We start from the raw sequence: 16688 nt of genomic DNA, 5'->3' as shown, positions 1-16688 counted from the left end.
GACTGTATTTGAGTGAGTTAAGGCATTAGTTTGCTTCATTAAAGGGTGTTAATGAATAAGTGTTCTCCAGTGCCTTTTGTCCGCTTTAAGGTATTATTAAGGTAGGGTTAATGTTGCTCTCAAAGTGCACCAGATTGATGCTTTTAACTTCAATATTTAAAAAATAATCTTCCCCGGGGAGTATGCCCCCGGACCCCCCTAAAGAAGGCGACGACCCCCCTAAAGGCTGTTCGGTCCCTCGATTGTAAAAGAATTGCACTTTACCCCTGCACCCCCCAACAACTCCTGGGCTCCTACAATCCTAAATCCGCCACTGATTAGCACTCTATCATAGATTAATTTATAATAGATTAACTGTTTTTACTGCTTTCTAAATCACCAGTCACACATTTCGTAAAGCAAATTAAGAGATTCTAAATTGGCTCTGAACTAATTACACTTTGAAATATAGACCGTTCGGTAAGTAGCTCACTAAGCAACGTTTGCAACTTTCTAGGCCTGTTTCTTTTTGTAGCAGGTATCGTAAGAGGAAAATCAATCACATAAGCAGAGAGCCGATGCCAGCAACCACAAGCAGATACATCAATAACTCTGTTGAGAAGAAAGGAGTGAGTTAAGGGAGGAATGTACTGAATTTGATTTATTTTACTAAAGTCTGCTTACAGCACTGGGTTTGATTTGATGTCCAAGCACACTGAATTTTTTGAAACCATAATGGAAGAATGGAGGCAACAGAGTTTATATGGAGGAGTGAAGACATCAATGTGGAGAGAAGGAGAAGGCATGGAAAGCGGACGAAGACATGAACCGAGGCGAGGTGGTGAGAGATCACAGGACAGAGAGCTTCTTTGAGCTAAAGTGACATGTGTGACACTGGTTTAGCCTGAAGGAACATTCCCAGGTCAGTGTGTGTGTGTGTGTGTGTGTGTGTGTGTGTGTGTGTGTGTGTGTGTGTGTGTGTGTGTGTGTGTGTGGGGAGAATTTTTTTGTGATCACAGTAATGTTCTGTGTTAGCATGCACCATCACATGATGCCGCCTGCCGTCACACTTAAATCAAGCCCTCTCATACACAACCAGAGTCAGGCCAAGATAAAAGACAAAGCTAGAACAATCACAGTCATAAATGATTATGATGGTGTGTCTGAACACAAATCTGCTTGAAAATGGATTTTTTTTTTCTTTATTTCAAAATGACAAGTGACTAGTTTTTTCTTTATTATATTCATTTGTATTTATTCCAAAAAGAAACCCTTACCTCTTGTCGTACCAGCTATAGTTTAGGAGTCAGAGTAAGATAATGTGGAGCAAATGCTATCACAAAACACATGAAGCCTCAAGAACAGGCCAAATATTGAACAGTATCATACAATAGCGGAATGGTCACACAAATCACAGCAACATCAGTAGTTCAATAACTGGTGGAAAAATTACAAATACGATGCATTTAAAGGCAATAATGTCACATGCGGATAAGTATTCAATATAAAGGAAATACAAAAAAACGTAAACAAATCTCGAAGAAGAGCAAAGTTTCACTGTTTAAAATGTTCAAAGTTGCTGCAGTGAGAGTGGTAGCAACACAGCGTAACACTATAATGTTATTGCAAGATTCAAAACGTCTAAGTAACATTCAGCTGCAAGGCTGATGAGCTGTCTTGGCTAATACACCCTTGATCCTCACATTTTACACAACACTTGTGCTGAACTTCGCCCACCATTTAGTTTTCGATATTTGTCGTTTCGAACACTTCTTTTGCCTGATTCATACACATCTCACACTTATATCCAAAAATACCGCTTTTGGAGAGCACATGTTTCTTCTTGAACAGGGAGAGTGTGCAGCAGTCCATTATGGCAAGTGTTCAGAGTTTCCCCTCTGATTTCCAAAGGATGTCTTCTAAAAATGGAGGAGACTTTATATGATGTTTTTGACGAGACAAGAATAGGGATGTATCCTCATTCTGTCATCCATACTTATTTTTGTCATATCTACTCCTCTTTTACGTTACCTCCCTCCTCAGGCCGTAGTGGACTTGTTGGTCATGCGGGAGTGGCTCTGGTCGGAGGCTCGATCGGTGACTTTCAGCTTCATGCACGACTGCTTCTCATCCATCAACATCTCAGCTGGTAGGCACCAGCAGCACAGGCAGGACTAGAGGAGGGAGAAACGTGGATAGAGAAATAATGAAGGATAGGCTGAGAGAAAGGTTTAGCATACATTGTTCACAACTAATAGAAAAGCAAGTGGTTCCTTTTTCTCTTTTGTTGCTGTTTACTCCGACTTGCGTCACCACAAACGTAATTTCTTAACATGTGCAGCTGGCAAAGCGCATCAGCCGAGCAGCGAGGTGCACATGTTCTGTCTCTCTATCTTTCCCTCCTTTTCTTTCTCAACAGTGGCTCAAACAACACTATCACAACATGAGATAATAATTACCTATCTCATACTCTGTAGCTCTTGCAAAGTCAAGCAGCTAACAAACTAGCTGCTGGCTAGACCTAACACATCTACCATCGAATCACCACCACCGCACCTTGTGTGTCTTGGTGGTTTGAGGCCTAGAGATAGTTGAAATAGTTTGAAAGCTTAAGGTTAGCTAAAAATACCAATACAAGTATTTTTGTTTGCCCTTTCAAGAAAATTCAAAAATAAATATAGGGCATGCAATTGGTTATCTTAGCTTAGCATAGAAATAATTTAATGTGTTTCCATCGCTAAAAAATCTGAAAGAATATACTTTAAAAAATTAACTACAATGAGTATTTATCTTTTCAGTCAGCTGAGAGAAATGGACTTCACATGACAATGTTCACAACTTGGATTAAATGTTATAAAAAATTGCTTGATTATTTTACAAAGAGGATTCTTATGGAAACATATTCAGACTTAACGACTGCCTCAAAAGTAGAGAGTCACCTCTGTTTTTCTGTGTCTGTTGGCAAATTTGGCAGGAAATCTGTTTTGAGTTTATTTCTCAAAATGTCAATCTATTCTTTAGGATGTTTTGACTGCACATTGCATCATACACCCTTACCCTGAAGCAGTTCTTGAAGCGCTTGCTGACAATGTAGAGGGCGATTGGGTTGATGCAGGAGTTTACAGACGCCATGTTGATGCCAATGTAGTCCAACACCAAAAAGAAACTAAAAGGGTTACAGAGACAAATTAGTGTACCATAACTCTGCCTTCCTGCAGGGTGAATCATTATTCTACTGAATTCTCCAGTCTTCTCTGTTCTATATTTTCTTGTGTACTGCAGATTATGTGTTGTCTTGTTATACCTGAGCAGTTCGCATCTGTTTGGATCTTTTTCATCATAGATAGTTAGCTTCAGGATACGGCTGAGGTGGAGCGGCAGCCAGCACAGAGCGAAGACCAGAACCAGACAGAACACGGTCTTTGCCACCTCCCTTCGCTGAATGCACACAAACACACATAAATCAGTACAGTTTGTCCTGACAGCTCTAAGCCAGATGGGGAGATGGTGAAATGTAGGCACAAAGAAGTCTAACATCATTGAGATATTTTTGCCTAAAGGTCATTAAAGTTTTAAGCTGGGGTAGGGAAAAAGACACAACTGTATTTTGCAGCTCTAATTTGACACACTAGTGAGTGTATGAATGGTCTTCTGTCAAGTTTTGAACACAAAATATTGTTTTTGTTCCACTATAGTTGATAAATGTAATATTTTAACACAAGATATGAAGACTGTTAGTGATGACTAAAATGGTGACTAAATTAGATAAAAAGCCATCAGCGAACCTGTTTGAGGTGGTCACTGAGAGCAATCTGGACTCCATTCTTCTTCCTCAGCATCTCACAGGTCATCAAGGTGTAGAAAATAGCCGTGCAGACCAACGGCAGACAGAAATATGCACTGAACAGCCACCAGTCCTTCGCTGATTTATAAAACTAATGGGAAGAAATAGGAGAACAGCAATGAGTTATACACAAGCATTTGTAGGAGGGAGCATAAGGTGAAACATGTCAGAGGAAAATGTAACAGTGTGTATCCCCAGTCTGACCTGCGCCGCATTAAGGGACTCAAGGGTGTATCTCAAATTCACTTGCATTCAAAAATCAATTCATCAAAGTACCTCAGTGGATCACTGTTGTTATTTTAGGATGGAAGCCTCTTGAACACATTACGCACCCTCACAGGAACTGCACTGTTTTATGTCAGCCAAAAGAGCGATAACTGCCGGAATACATTATTTTATGTTACATAGCTTAACTGTCTTTCAACTCAGTCTAACCCTGATCTAGCCAGGAACTCCTTCCCAGTATAGTTATTATGCACATATATTCATGCACAAATCAGCATGGGTGCACTTCTCCTCTTGCGTCTTTACGTGTCAGTATGTATTACATGTGCATGTGCAGGTTTGGGGCATGCACAGCTGTGTCAACACACACCGTTTTTTCCCCACACTGAATTATAAGCTTCATAGGGTCTGTGTGTCACAGCTCACCCTCATGAAATTCGTGTTCTGCATGGGGTGCAGCAAACAGATCCTCAAGTTTTCTCCTTTGTAGTCCATGGTGATCATGTCGAAGGCTATTGCCTCGGGCACAGCTAGGATGATGGATATTATCCAGATGAGTGCGATCTCGATAGCCATCCACTTTGGAATTCCGATCCCTTTGATGCGGCTCCACGAGGCCACTGCACGATACCTGGAATATTCAACATTTGCAGTCAGTCAACCTTCCAAATATTATAAGTTAAAGGAATGGTTTGACTTTTTGGGAAACAATAATAACTTCAGCTCTTCTGAGCTAATTCATGAGAGATAGCTCAGAAGATCGATGCCCCTTTCATTTCTGTACATTAAATATTTCATAAACCAGCAGTGAGTTAGCTTAACTGAGCTAACTAGCAGATTCAAGCTTACTAAAACCACTACATGCTATTTATTCCTTTTTTTGGACCACTAATTATGAAACCAGATACAATTTGTGAATTGATTGATTACTTCATGGGAAATAAGCAACCCGAAAAAAAATTGTTCATACAGTTTCTTCAATTAAACAATCAAACAGATTTGCTCAGACAGTTGACCAACTGGCAGGATCCTATTGACCCAGAGCAGTCTTTCCAAGGCTAATTGTTGTAGCTATATCAAATATGAGTGAATTTTATCTCCCTCTGGTAAACAGTTGTGTGGTTTATTTGTTTTGGGCTTTTTTCGTGACAGGCACGAACGGAAGAGATTAATCTGGTATAGGCTGCCTTTGTCTGGGTAAAGGGAATATCAAGTTTGTGGTCTTGGCTTGGACCATACCCAGATATATTTTTTTGCACAATGTGATGGTTTATTAGCAGCGGCAACCTTTAGACCAATCGACAATGTTCCGAAAAAGGATACATTAAATGTACCACACTGACATGAGGGTAGTCGGAAAGGTATTCTGTATTTAAAATAAATGCGCACTAATTCTTTGTGGACCTATCATGCTATATTTGAATAATTGTAGGGCCATACCTATACAAAACATCTCTGTAAAGTTTTTTTTTCAAAATACCAAACAGATCATGCATTTTAGCCATGCCTCATTTCGCTCTATTTGCTCTTTTCCAGCCCTGTTTTTGCAGGGGCTGATCCTGTGAGAAGTCTTCTTCGCTGCTTTTGTGGCAGACTACAGCGCCACTTACAGGCCTGGCAAATGTACTACAGCGTCTCCAGTGCTTTCGAGCGGCAATGGCCGTGGCCCAACCCCCCCATTCCCCTGATAGGTGAGTTGCACATATAGGCGGAGCACCCCTTTTCTGACGTCAGAAAAAACTCAAATCTGGATCAGTTTTCATCAGATCCGTTGCAGCCCCGTTTTTAGAGATTTGGGTATGGAGGAAAAGAGGTGTGCCTTGGCAGTCTGACACTTGGTGAGTTCCCTGACACACCTTGGACACATATTCATGTATAAAAGACGTACAAAAGTGCATTTTGCATGATAGGTCCCCTTTAAGTAATTATAGCATCAGACATCCTTCTCCACAGACAAAACTGATATGTACTGTACATTCCAGCTTTTTCTAAAGTAGGCCTTGTATAGGAATGTAGTTGACAGTCAAATGCAGACAATCTTAACACATGTGATGATCAGCAAAGTTAACTCGGGTCACAAATCAGGTCAAAAGTAATTTGTCTGACAATGTTTCCTTACTGTTGATTTCATCTGAGGAAGTATCATGTGTCATGATTACCTGTCAATACTCAAAGCGCACAGACTCAGCACTGTGATCCCCACTGAGGCTTTCTGGACAAACGGCACCAGCTTGCACAGAGTCACTCCAAAAGGCCAGTCCTCTGCCAAGAGCTGAAGAAAGAGGCATAAATAGTTGATGATGGATTGAAACCATGAGAGGGAGTGAAGCAAATCGTCTGGCTACACACTGTTCTCCCAATCCCTCAGGCATCCAGTGTTGACCACGAATGCGTGAACCAAAAACTTTTTTTCCCCTCGTTTTTCGGTTACATACTTCTGGTCTTTTCATGAAAACAAAGTGAGGCCTCTGTTTAGCCTCAAGGCAAGGTAACCCAGAGAGGTACAGTAGCTCCTCAAGAACAAAACGATGCTAAACCCGTACAGTCTTAAGACTTTTCATGTCTACTTTGGATGAGCGACTGGAATGTGAGTATAGAATCTAGATCAATCGGAATCATATGTAGCGCGGTATCTCCCCAAACCACCTTGGCAAAAGCAGCCAGTTGTTTTAACATGCTTGCCCCCTTACCCAAATATACTTTGGACCTTTCTCTCTCACTCCCTCTTTTTCTCTCACACACACAAAATGAGCCCAACAGATAATAACATACCGGAGACATAAGGGGATCTGGAGGGGCTCAGAATCCAGTAAAGTAATAACATTGCAAAAGCCCCCTTTCAAAGACTGTGTGAGCACCCACATGTTGTGTGCATTAGGAAAGGGTGTGTCTGTTTGTTAAGGGTTTAATATCCAATATGCAAACCAAGAATTTGCATATGACTTTAAAATATACTATAATGAACTTAAGAACGTTAAATAACCAACATTCCATTGAAAATCCAAGGGACTTTTGAACTGACTGGATTAAAAAAACATTTTAAGGCCAAAATAATAAACCCAGCTCACCTTATAAACATTAATGGGAATTGCGATGATGATGTGCAACAGGTCTCCCAGTGCCAGGCTGCCGATCAGGATGTTCGGCCCATTACGCATGCACTTATTCTTATAGATGATTCTCAGCAGAGTCGAATTGCCAATAATACCCACGACAAACACCAGGCAGGACACCAACGTGTTGATGTACTTGAACGTGTCTCGGATTTCCGTGGGTCCGGTGCACATAGGAGGTAGCCGGCGGCGGGGCATGGTCATGTTGGGCCTCACCACACCTTGTGCATCTCTCTCCACAAGCTCAGGTCTTTGGGTGACAGCAAAAAGGTCCTGGGGCGCTACTTCCTTTGGCTTCAACTGCCCACTGACCACAAGGACATAACCCGCCAAGAGGAGCACCTCCAAGCAGAGGAGATGAGTCTTCATCCTGGAAGATGGTTGTCAATATGTTTTTATCCAACACGTCTGAAAATGACCCTCTTCGAGTGTGCCTGGAACACAAATTGCAAGAAAGTACTTCATTATAATTTGTCTTCAGGAACATAAAAAAACGATTGAATCTGTTGTAGGGATATTAGGCTCAAGGGTTTATTATGTGAGTACAGCCAACGCAGCTGACATTCTTATATAATATATTAATTTTTGAGGGAATGTACAAATAAATGTGATAGCTGATGAGAGGGGATTAGAAAATGGGGAAGATCGTTTATTTTATTTTGGCTAAATATTTGACATTTTTTGGAGGGTTGGGGAAGATCTGTCTTAATTAATAAAAAGTAAAAAATTAATTAAAATATTTTATTTTCACATTTATATAGTTTGTCAAGGTGCACCTTTTCAAAGGAAAGAAATTCAATTTATTGATAACAGTTGTATTAATGTTTACACTGATGACGTTCATTAGAAGTTCTAATAAGATAGGTATGATTAAAGAAGTCGTAACCACTGTTATATTGTCTTTGACATGTAGGTTGGGTTTCGCAGTTTCAAGTCAATACAGGTTAAAGTAAACATCAATAACCCTGAAGAAGGTTAAGAGGTTAAGTAACTTGGGAAAACACCTTTTTTAAATTGAAATAACCCCCCCATAACCAACTCAATCATGTTATTGGAGTACCCAAACCAGTCAAACAATGTTCTCCAGTCCCTGCCATTTAAGCTCTTACTTACCTAACTCCAAGCTGAGGTAGAAATCCTCCAATAATTGTGCCTCTTCGTTTAAACACTCCCAGTAACTTTCAAGCTCTCAGGACAGAGAAAAGTTCCCAAATTGGAGGGATGCTGTTTCTGAAGTGACAGTGCAGTCATCTCCACCAGCAGCTGTCCTCTCTGCCACTGGTGTCAAAGGGAAAAAGCTGCAGCTCTGTGCTCCAGTCGGCCTCTCGTAGTTCACTGCTCTCCGGTACTGTCTCAGTGTACACAGTCTCAAGAGTCTGCTGAGTTGGATCCCTGCCCTCCACCCCCTCCTCTTCTGATGGGGAGAAGGGGGTGGAGGAAGAAAGAGGAAGGCAGGCAGGATGTTGCAACATGTAGGCCAAGCTGTTACTAATTGTAATGTGAAAAATCACATCAAGAAAGCGGCAGAAAACACATCAGTCTTTACACTAGAACATTTTATCCGGTAAGTATTTGCAAATAATTGTTATCAAAATGTATTTCAAATGTCTGGAAAAGAGACCACACAACATAAATTGAGCAGTCAAAGTAAAATATTTGAAAAGTAGTTTTGAATATACAACCTCAAACGGTTTGGCAGTTGAACATTTTAGGGAAGAAACATATTTTCATCAACCTTTGAAACAATACATTTCTTTGTCCACTCATTTATAATATACAGCTGTGAGGATTGGTGCACCTTGAATCATTAACAAGCGCTAAGCTAGCTAGGACTTTTCTACAGCAGTGGTTGCTAACAAGCTAATATTTATTTAGGTTGAATGTTTACAAGAATTTTCGTTTAGCTTGTTAGCTAGTTAACGTTAGCTAATTAGCACTTTACATAATGTATGCATTATTATAAATCCCATTGCTATTCTTGGCCCTGCGTAGCATTGTAACTCGCCTATAAAAGTATTGGGCTTCCTAATTACACATAGAGCAGTTAATGCAGAAGTAATGTGCTTCCTGCGGATCCTTAAAAATAATTGAATTCATAAAATCTTATAATAAGGCTGTAGGTTAATAATCTTTCAAACTTAAAAATGCCCAGACAATGTAGGTAGGCTATAGCAAAAATAATATTTTCATTTTGGTGACAAGATCAGCAATGGTTGTCTGCTAGCTACAACGTTCATGGAAACATTTGTTATGCTACCATTAACATTCAGGCAATATTTACCATAACAAATGTATGATTTCAAGTGGCATTAAGAAAAAACAAAATCTATAATTGTACTTACCTTGAGCTAAGGGAACCCAAATTTGACTTATATGTAAACCTAGGTGCTGCATTTTGAGAATTTTTTGCTGGACAATGACAGTTTATATCCAAATTCCATGCATCTATCCACTTGTTGAAACACATTACTTAAAACCAAACATTGTCAAAATAATCGTTTCTATAAAAAGTCAAACGATAATCAAAGTCAACAGGACCATAAGCATTACAAAACTTTCATCATGGCAATCCATCCAATATTGTTGGAGATATTTCAATCTGGACCAAACTGGTGGATTTTAGACGTTGGTATTTGGCTTACAGTTTTTCTCGATTGCTAACACACTTTTTTTTTTTTAATTGCTCAGTTTCTCAGAACACTAAACACAATTCACAAAACCACACATTTCTCCTGCTAAATTAAGAACTGCACTCAAAACTACATACACACTTACCAAATGCAAACTTTTGCACCAAATATAACACACTTCATTCATAATACTTGATGGTTTGACCACCCAACTACACACTGCTGAGCATAATCTAAAGCACTTTCGTCTGTTATGGGCTATGCTCTGTACGTAGAGGTTTCTGCAGAGAAAGATTGCTTGCTTATACAGAAATACAGTAAATGAAGAAATACAAATGAGTTGTTGAAAAAAATCACATTTTATTCAAAAATAAAATTGTGCAACATGCATCTCAGCACATAGTTACTATGCTTCAGATCTCTCTAAGTGTGATGGCATTGTTTGCCAAAACCAAGTTTGTAACTGCTGCTTCCTGTATCTCATTGAAAATCCTTAGCCTTCCACCTGCGCCTCTTTGTTTCTCAGTCCTTCAGATAAACAACAAAGACACAGTGGTTGGTCAGTGTCTGTGTTGCATAAAAGTAAGTCTACAACAGTAAATTGTGCAGGATTTGTGTACAGTTATAGTATGCCAACAATTCAATTACAGTAATGAAGTAAATACGTTTCACACAACAGATATAAGCACTGATATATCATGAGTATTCTTCTTTGTCCACGTCCTCTCACTCTCAGCCCAGCTCTTCCTCTTGCTCTTGCTTCCATGTTGGCTTCCATTGTTGCTGTAAGAAAGTACTCACCTGTGGTCTTTTTATAGTGCTAACATCCTGATTGATGAGCCAACAATTATGCTATCAGGTGTTTGCTCAGGTGGAACGTGTTTCTTGATCATTGGTCCATGTGTGAGGCATTTTAAATATCAGTGTTTTAAACCTGCTAACACGTGACTTCATGTCAGATTCCTGTGTCTTACGTGGAGAAACGTGTGCAGTGGTTTGCAATAAGTGCCATGTTGATTTGCAAATTGTGTGAAAAGCTGAAAACGTGTTTAGAGTTTTGGAGATTTGAGCCAATGTTTTGCTCTTTGAGTGTCAGTTAAAATAATTCTGCTTTATGTATCATTTTAGTGTGTTAGCAATCGAGAAAAACTGTAAGATGATCAAGGCTTTCGATTCCTAAGGGGGGTTTCTCCTCTCTTCACCCTGATCTTTTCCACGTGCATTTGTTTTCTCTCTTTGACTGTACTGACAATGGTAAACATGCTTGTATGTTTTTGCTGTCACCCTTTAAGTTCTTCCATTCTCTACATCATTTAGAAATGTTCTGGTCACATATGGATCCAATNCCACCGAACTGCAGACCCCCTCCCCCACGACTACGCCTCGAAATCCGATCCATGTATATTACAAACAGGATTGGTGACAAAGCGCAGCCCTGGCGGAGGCCAACCCTCACCTGAAAAGGGTCCGACTTACTGCCGAGGACCCGGACACAGCTCTCGCTTTGGGAGTACAGAGATTGGATGGCCCTGAGTAGAGACCCCCTCACCCCATACCCCCGCAGCACCTCCCACAGTGACTCCCTGGGAACCCGGTCATACGCCTTCTCCAAGTCTACAAATCACATGTAGACTGGATAAGCGTACTCCCAGGCCCCCTCCTGCTCTTGACGCAGATGTTAAGTACCTTGAAGAAATTCACTTTTATATCAGGAAGATTGATATAGGCTACTGTATGTAAAATGTCTGAGCACGGCATTCTCTTAAGAATTTCATGTACTTTTTCTCCCCGTCTTTTTCCAGAATTATTTTACAGCTGTGTGTATCGACCAGATGGAGTGACGTTCACATAAAGCACAGAATCTTCCAATAATTGCGATCACAGGGAATCAGGGGTTCATTTTTTCCAGGATTAAATACGTATTTTATTTGAAACAGAAGCTTCTTTCTTCGATATGTAATTCAATTCAAGGATCCAGTGGAAATAAATTAACAAAGGCACTTCGGGAAGCAGAGGGAGCAAAGGATTAATGGAGTGAAGAAAGAACCAGGAGTTCTTTTTTTATGGATGTAATAAAGTGGAAGCTAATTACTCTCTATTAACCCACCGCCCAGATTACAAGGCTACAGGGCAAACTTCTGCCTGTTCTGACACTCTGAACAAGGACACACACAAGATGTATGCATAACAACACACCGGCAGGCATAATTCAGTATGTCCTGTGTCTAACAGGGTGAACTGAACTCAGAGGGTGTATTGTTAGGTGATGTGTCCTCTTGTTGACACCCAGGGCGATGAATCCCTGCTTGTTCAAAACAAGTCAGCTCTTTGTGCTCGTTAGATATAACTGAGGTTAAGATTCTGCTTCTCCCGTAAAATAGGAAAAGAAACCTGCAAAAAAAAAAACATAAGAAGAAAGCGTGAGCCCCTCTTAGCTTTAAATTGTAAATGTCAAAGGAGAGCAGTAAAAGTCGTTCACATAAATGGGAGATAGTAAAGCATTGGTTTCAGTTAACCCATTCATCTTAAGGCTCATTTTAAGGTAGTAAACTGCTGCAGTCCCGTAGGCCATTATAAGCAATTAAAAAGACTCCGAAGCAGCCAGGGCCAGTTACTTTACAAATGCAATAAATCTAATTTCATATTAGTCATTAGTATTAATTAATAGAAGCATTCTACAGCACCAGCATTAGCCCCATTGCATGAAGTCCCGCCAAACATAGGTTTAAACTAAACCAGATGATGTAGCGTTACAACGGAAATAAATTAGGGGCGAAAAATGAAAGGAGGAAGTGTTGACATTTCGATTTCTATTCTGAACATTTAGATTTATCTTCAAAATGTTTGATTTATCCTCGAAATGCAAAGGAGAAAAGATCATCCTCCTCTGGTCTATGGTAATGATATATGACTTTATTCTTAAAGAATATCTTCCTCCTAGTTTTACCCTTATTCATGGCTCTATTTCTCTTCCATGCTTTACCATGCCCGGCGCCGTGGGAGGGCCAGGCCCTCCCATTTGACATTCCTGCCCTCCCCCAATAAACACGTTTTTTATTATTTATAACATTTACATTTTTTATTTTTTTTATTTTTTTTTATTATAAATAAACGGTGAACTTTTATGCTACGATGTATGTGATGTCAGATAGTAAACAATAAATAAATAAATTCATGTGTCTGTTGTGATTGTGATTCGTCCACATTTAGACCAATCACAGCGTCACACTCTGCCGCCTATTCTGGATTTGTTTATTGTGCATTCTGTAGACTCCCATTTCTGTTTGAATTACAAAATGGACATCAGAAATTGGCTTAAAAGGTCTAAGGATTTATTAAAACAAAATAGCGATGAAAGAACTGCAGCCGATGGTGCTGCTGGCGACCCGTTGCAGCAGCACGCCTTAATGTCAGAAGCTTGACCTCGGCAAACCCCTCGGCTGAGTTAGCGAGCCCAATCCTTGACTCATCAAGGCGGCCGCCACCAACGCTGTCCTCCGAGGCACAGCTCCTTGTGCCCCTACCATCACCACCTGCGTTGCCACACCCTGTACCACACCCGCCAGCATCCTCCTCCTCCTCCGTGCTGGTGCCTCCACTACAGACGCTACCTTGCAGCACATCAACAGGTAGGCTACTTTTGGGCCAGCAACCGCTCAAAGACAAACAGCTCCAGGTGATCTTGGGGTTAATAAACCCAACCAGGTGAAACTGGATCGTTATCCAGGAAGATTGTTTTCAGGAAAGAAGTGCACTTTTGCCATGGTACTACAACAGNCGTTTTCAGCTTTTCACACAATTTGCAAATCAACATGGCACTTATTGCAAACCACTGCACACGTTGACTTCATGTCAGATTCCTGTGTCTTACGTGGAGAAACGTGTGCAGTGGTTTGCAATAAGTGCCATGTTGATTTGCAAATTGTGTGAAAAGCTGAAAACGTGTTTAGAGTTTTGGAGATTTGAGCCAATGTTTTGCTCTTTGAGTGTCAGTTAAAATAATTCTGCTTTATGTATCATTTTAGTGTGTTAGCAATCGAGAAAAACTGTAAGATGATCAAGGCTTTCGATTCCTAAGGGGGGTTTCTCCTCTCTTCACCCTGATCTTTTCCACGTGCATTTGTTTTCTCTCTTTGACTGTACTGACAATGGTAAACATGCTTGTATGTTTTTGCTGTCACCCTTTAAGTTCTTCCATTCTCTACATCATTTAGAAATGTTCTGGTCACATATGGATCCAATGACACACTGTGTAAAATGCAGTTTACATGACAGTAGCACTCTTGCCTAGTCCTTTGTTTTTGCCTTATGACAGTAATCCTGCTACACGTATTTGTTATAACTGTTTATTAATGATTTTAGGCGTGTCCTTTGAGCTGTATGGACCACACCTGTGCTGGCATTGTGCTGATCCTCCCTGTGAGGCACATATTTTCTCTGAAAACTCTTACTCAAAGGCCAGACAGCCTTCAGCACCAGATGTGTTTCTCTGTTGATAGATTACCATCTCAGTGGAGCCCTAAAAACTTATATTATGTATTTTCTTCTGTTTGACTGCAGTCTGGCACTTCAGCAGGAGGGTTCAGGGGAAAGTTATTCTTATCGTTGTTACAGTGGTGTTCTACTCACTTGAACTGCATGGTATGCTCAACTTGATCCCTCTACAGCTGATGTGATAAATGAAGGGACTGTATGAAAATTATTGCAGGGTTAGAAAAGGGGAAGTAATGTAACAGTGAAAATATAAAAGGGCAGTACAGGGAAAGATGAATTGCAACTTTACGAGAAAGGTTGATTATATTACAGTACATTCCTTTGACAGCTGTATTTACTGGTACCTTAAGAAATATATATTTTGAATATGCATTATGTAATACTTTTTTTTTTTATAATATGCATACAGGTTATAGATTTAATTGTCCAACATTATACACACTAATTAGGATTACTGGCTAGACCAACGACATCACTACAGTACTTCCTCATGCTTTAATAATAAATAAAATGTTATAACACTTGCTGGTCTATTGTCTACAGTACAGTATAGATGTAAGCTATTGATATCTGAATGGTGTTTATCGAACAAATCTGAAGACTCAATTATCTGATTAAACTCAGAAATGTGGCTGAACGCTTAAAAATGGAGAAAGATTTCAGACCCTTCACAATCTATTACGTTCTAATTGTATTGGAAGTTTATTTAAACCTTCAGTTTTTAAGATTTTTAGATCAACTACATCCAACAGCTAGTCAAAAACTTTCCCTCATACCCGCCCTTCTTCCTTTCGACAACAATATCCCTATTTGTCCGTCGACCACATGTGTGCCTCTCTTCCCAAAATGGCATGTAGAACTGTGAAATGCTCCCCATGCCATGTGATGGCAACGCTATCTCAATATCACGCCTAAGATGCGAGGAGCAGTAGGCAAGCCTTGTGAGTACTGAGACAGTCCTCTGGCTCAGGTTCAAGCCCCTGGAGGCATCAAACACCGAACACTGAAACCCTACATGACTCGAAAAGTTTGGTCTGCAATGGAGACAGAAACGTTTTTGATTGGGGATCATATACAGACTCAAAAAACCTCCAACAAATGGCAAATAACAAAGGGATATTGAGTGAGAGGGGTTTAATAGAGTTAACAGTAATGGGACCCAATGGGACAAAAAACCTAATGTTGTTAACAGTTTGCTATTATTTTTCTAATAATGAGTTAGACCCATACTGTAAAAAGGGCTTTTTTAAACATTTCATATACAGTACATGCTTTGGTATCACGGGCTCGATGTTACTTACCCTGGAGCAGAATTGGACGGGAGTGCATTACGTTGTTATGGGTTGCAGTAACTTCTTTCACTAACACTGAGTGTGCTAGATTATAATTTGAAGACAGAAAAAGTCTAACAAATCCACTAGAAATATGCTAGATTAGTCCAGGGGCTGAAAGGGGTGGAGTAACAACTGAAAGAACAGAAATTAGCCTGGTCCCTTTTCATGTTCTCTTACCTCTATAATCAAGGTAAAGCAAAGACCCGGCGCCAGAACGAATCTAAAGGGAGGGCATATGATTTTCATGGGAGGGCACACAAAACCGTCACGTGCTGCGGGCCTGCGGCACCATATATATCAAACAGCAAAGGCCAACAGCATTGCGTAAAGACGCACACGTATCACAAATACATACACAAATAAAGGGCAACATAGAAACCACTTTTGAAACATTGTGTGCGTGGCAGCACAAACACTGGTAAATCACGAGCAAGGCACACTGGTTAAGGATGGCAGCTTCCGCATCGTTGCACTCGGAGAGAAATAGTAGAGACGGAGACGATGAACTGTTTAGCCCGCCTTGGGCATGATTTATTTTTCTATGCACTGTAGGTGCATCCTTTCGCTCAGCCGAGCCATAGCTTGTCAACCCTCCCGATTTTCGCGGGAGACTCCCGATTTCATTGCCCTCTCCTGGTTTCCTCCCGGGGTCATATTTCTCCCGCATTTCTGACATAATCAGATTTTCTCGGTACTGTTTCCACTCGGACTTTAATACAGCTACACCATTGTTTGGTTTCCATGGTAGCGCGTCTCTAGTAGCGCGAGCAACTGAGGGTGAGTAAAATATATCACAGAAAACAGAACAAGAATCGACAACTCTTCCCTCTGCTCACTCCTTTCCTGTATTTAATACAGGACCAGCCCACACGCTCCATCAAGGATGGTGCTACAGGCCGCAAGGCATTGCACTTAGAACTACAATAAGCATGTTAATCTTTGTGCAGCGTATACTCAAACAGCGATAGGATCGTGGTCACCTCTGAGAGGAAGTTGGTTGACAGCTAAAAAAAAGCTATAATATCAATGACAGCTGACACGTAATAATGGTTCCGTGCCAGCTGATCTG

General features: G+C 40.5%; 2 protein-coding genes across 3 annotated transcripts in view; both read right to left on the bottom strand.

The window, feature by feature from the left end:
• Window positions 1-1174: 1174 nt before the first annotated feature.
• LOC104951977 (endothelin B receptor-like) lies at window positions 1175-8536 on the bottom strand. 2 transcript variants are annotated; one of them, XM_010778725.1, is made up of 9 exons: window positions 8275-8536; window positions 7117-7595; window positions 6208-6320; window positions 4475-4679; window positions 3765-3914; window positions 3284-3417; window positions 3037-3145; window positions 2011-2153; window positions 1176-1898 (listed from the first exon to the last, which is right to left on the bottom strand). In XM_010778725.1, the coding sequence occupies exons 2-8, from the start codon at window positions 7528-7530 to the stop codon at window positions 2019-2021; spliced, it is 1260 nt and encodes a 419-aa protein (XP_010777027.1). In that variant the 5' UTR covers window positions 7531-7595; window positions 8275-8536; the 3' UTR covers window positions 1176-1898; window positions 2011-2018. The 2 variants fall into 2 exon arrangements, with proteins under 2 accessions (XP_010777026.1, XP_010777027.1); XM_010778724.1 differs by having other exon boundaries at window positions 1175-2153.
• The window catches only part of LOC104951984 (omega-amidase NIT2-like), a 27804-nt gene continuing 19524 nt past the window's right edge, over window positions 8409-16688 (bottom strand). Inside the window, 1 exon segment of the mRNA XM_010778731.1 lies at window positions 8409-8575. Within this exon segment, the coding sequence (XP_010777033.1) occupies window positions 8409-8575 (167 nt within the window).

The sequence above is a fragment of the Notothenia coriiceps genome, unplaced genomic scaffold (assembly GCF_000735185.1).
Source record: "Notothenia coriiceps isolate Sejong01 unplaced genomic scaffold, NC01 NC01_scaffold00019358, whole genome shotgun sequence".
Lineage (NCBI taxonomy): Eukaryota > Metazoa > Chordata > Actinopteri > Perciformes > Nototheniidae > Notothenia > Notothenia coriiceps.
This window is presented reverse-complemented; position numbering and strand designations above follow the sequence as displayed.

Coding starts and splice junctions, on each gene's coding strand:
- LOC104951977 (XM_010778724.1), bottom strand. CDS start 7,530: ATGAAGACTCATCTCCTCTGCTTGGAGGTGCTCCTCTTGGCGGGTTAT. Junction 6,321..7,116: donor TTCCCATTAATGTTTATAAG/GTGAGCTGGGTT, acceptor CTCTTTCTTCAG/CTCTTGGCAGAGGACTGGCC. Junction 3,146..3,283: donor AACAGATGCGAACTGCTCAG/GTATAACAAGAC, acceptor TAACCCTTTTAG/TTTCTTTTTGGTGTTGGACT.